The 3,107-nt window shown below is 33.0% G+C and overlaps 1 protein-coding gene across 1 annotated transcript in view; it reads right to left on the bottom strand.

Moving 5' to 3' along the window:
• ABCB7 (ATP binding cassette subfamily B member 7) overlaps positions 1–3,107 on the bottom strand; it is a 219,109-nt gene that overhangs the window by 33,637 nt on the left and 182,365 nt on the right. Inside the window, exons 9-12 of the mRNA XM_007958347.1 lie at positions 2,081–2,255; positions 1,003–1,160; positions 278–441; positions 1–118 (exon numbers count right to left, since the gene is read on the bottom strand). The exon at positions 1–118 is cut by the window's left edge and continues 10 nt beyond it. Coding sequence (XP_007956538.1) covers positions 1–118; positions 278–441; positions 1,003–1,160; positions 2,081–2,255 — 615 coding nt within the window. The remainder of the gene's footprint in view (positions 119–277; positions 442–1,002; positions 1,161–2,080; positions 2,256–3,107) is intronic.

Raw genomic sequence — 3,107 nt, 5'->3', positions numbered from 1 at the left:
TCCCACTGCCCTCCGAAGGCTTTCCAGGCTCACATCTTGTATATTTTGACCAGCAAGGTAAATGTTACCCTTTTGAGGCTCATAGAAACGAAATAACAGTCTCACTATTGTGCTTTTCCTGAAATTAGAAATGAGAAAAGGTTACTTAAATCCCAGTGGAATTAAGGAATACCTGTTTTAAACAACAGTAATCATTTTATGATGATAAAGAAAAGAATAGTACAGTAGGAAACATCAGTCAATGATGTAGAATTTTATAAATAACTAAATTACCTACCCTGACCCACTACCTCCTACAATGGCCACTTTCTTTCCTGCAGGGACTTCAAAAGATATTCCACTGAGAACTTTCTGCCCCTCAACATATTCAAAATGCACATTATCAAAGGCCACCGTAGCTGACTGTGGTGTGATCTGAAGGGGAGGTGCCATTGCTTTGTCCTAGCAGGAAGAGAAAAAAAACAAACCGACCACATTATATATTGTCTGGAAGACAATTTTCTAATTTATAGAGAGAAAATGTTAAACAATGGTAAAAGAGATTTATGAGTTAGACCTACTCCACACATGCTTTCTAAGTATTTTTCTCACTCCTTATGCTAAGGTCAACAATTCTGAAATCTCTGGTTTTTAAGCACTTTATACTGGGAGTGAGGAAAGAAGGTGGAATGGTGGATAGGGAAGTAAGAAGGTGGAGGATATGAGGAGAAGCAATTAGAAATTTTCCATCATTAATTACTAAGAAAAGTAAATCAAGTGCAAGTATAAAAATTCAAGTTAACAAAATTTAGTTTCTGGGAATAATATTCCTTGCTAACATTTTCAGGTTTCTAAACAGAAGCAAAAGCTATAACAACCTCTTAACATACATGATAAATCCATTTTTTGCAAGAAAAAACACTAGTTTACAAACATTGTAATATGAGAATATTCCCCTAGAATAATCTTATTAATGGAATGATGTTCACATACTTTTGAAAAGGTACTATAGAGATTACTTACTTTAATTCGAGTGTCTACCTTGAGAAGAGTAAATAAGGTATTCATATCTATGAGTGCTTGTCTAGTCTCTCTATATACAGTTCCCAGAAAGTTCAGGGGTAGTGAAAGCTGAAAAAGCAGTCCATTCACCATTACTAGATCTCCAACAGTAAGGGTACCTTAAAATAATAAATAGTTGGCAGAAGATAAAAGGAAATTTTAGATTAATGTTATAAATGTTTCCATTTTAAGATAGAGATGACTGATGTCCTTTACTCTGGAATACAGTTCAAAATACACATCATAAGCACCTCTTAGGCCTCCTAAAATTCCAAAGCATTTTAATCCCTCATTTAGGAATGTAAGAAATTTGATAAATGCTAAATAGAATGGAAAAAGCCCAACTATGTACTATATATATCAAAAAAGAATAGTTTAACTGGGCGTAGAAGTAGAAAGCTAAAAATTTCTCCTTTCTTCCTAAGCCACTATCAATAGTTATAATGTAGTGCAAAACAGAAATTTGAAAAGATAACATATATTTAAATATTGGAAGAAATAGGTATCATGCCTAGGAATGATAAATCAAGTATTAAGGTCACAACGAATGAATAAATTTTAATTGAGTGGAAGGTTACAGAAAAAGGTCACAGACATTATTTTTGAAATGTTTTGAACATGAGAAACTAATAGAAAGATAAAAAGATTACTGGTAATATTAAAAGAAGATTGCTTGCATTTTAGTCCTTTGAAGTAAACAGTAAATTAATTACACTGCTTTAGAAATCTACAAGAGAAATTAGAAATATTAGATGCTCAAAAAGTTTTTCATTAAATAATCAAGTTGTAGACCCACAAAATGTATAAACAGTAATCACAATCAATGAGGGTGCCAATGTTAAACTAGCAATATAAAACAAAAGGAAGTTAAAACAACATTATCAATCAAGAAAACATATTCTGGTACAAAAAAAGGAAGTACTCCAAAGATGCTAAAGCTCTTTATTGAACTTTATAATTAAGATTAATAAACATATTCCTCTAATTAATCTTTATTAAGTAGAAGAGTCTATAAATGTGATAATCACAGATCCATTACCTGCCACAATTCCCTGACTGGCGAGCACCATTATAGCCGTTAAACCAACACTGAAAATAGCACTTTGACCAAAGTTCAGCATAGCCAGAGTAGAGGTACTTTTCAATGAAGCAGTCTCATATGTCTTCAAAAATCCATCATATCTCTGTGCTTCATATTTTTCATTATTAAAATACTACAGAATATACAAAATTAGTAACTTATGTACAAACATAATTAAAATTCATCCTCTTATTTGATTAGTATGCTTTTCATCAGAATTCATGTATGGATAGCATAATGCATTTAAAAAATTGACTTTCAATATAATGGACTATGGTACTCCTATAGTTTCACATCATGGACTATATCTGAAAGCCCATAAAATTAATCCAATAAACTTTTATTAAATGCCTATTTAATTTAAACTGATTATCTAAAAAAGGTCTTCAATGATACTTCCTTTAACTGGGCAATCTACTTCTGTAAAGATTTACCGCCTCGGAAACCCAAAGGAGGTCGCTATGAGTTAGAATCGATGCGATGGCAGAGTTTGGTTTTTTGGTTTTACAAAGACTTCCCCAATCCCCTGAAACTCTAAGTTGGTATGTCTTATTGTATAGCCACCTGCATACTTACCGTAACTCTCCCAGTAGATTAAGAAAGTTCTGGAACAGCAGGGGTTGTATCTTTTTTTTAAAAAAAAAAATCTCCCTCCCATCACAACACTTAGCATAGTTCTTTGCACACAAGAGGCATTCAGTAACTACGGTATTTTTAAGCAAACAACAAGTGTGTTGCATGTTTTCTGAAAACCTCCCAATCCCCTCATTCCTCAGTTTCCTATACTCACTATGCACATTATATGCACGAGCTTATTATTTACTTGGACACACTATATATGAAAAATAAAATACAGTAGTTCTTGAATGGGACAATTAGTAAATCAATTAAATAATGAAAAGTACTATGCTAGGCACTCAGGAGCTCTGGTAGCATAGTGCCTAAGGCACTTGACTGCTCACCAGAAGGCTGGCGGTTCAAACCC

The sequence above is a fragment of the Orycteropus afer genome, unplaced genomic scaffold (assembly GCF_000298275.1).
Source record: "Orycteropus afer afer isolate SDZICR_OR568_19922 unplaced genomic scaffold, OryAfe1.0 scaffold00942, whole genome shotgun sequence".
Taxonomy (NCBI): Eukaryota; Metazoa; Chordata; class Mammalia; order Tubulidentata; family Orycteropodidae; genus Orycteropus; species Orycteropus afer.
Note: the sequence above shows the minus strand (reverse complement) of the source record. Positions and strands in the feature narration are given on the sequence as shown.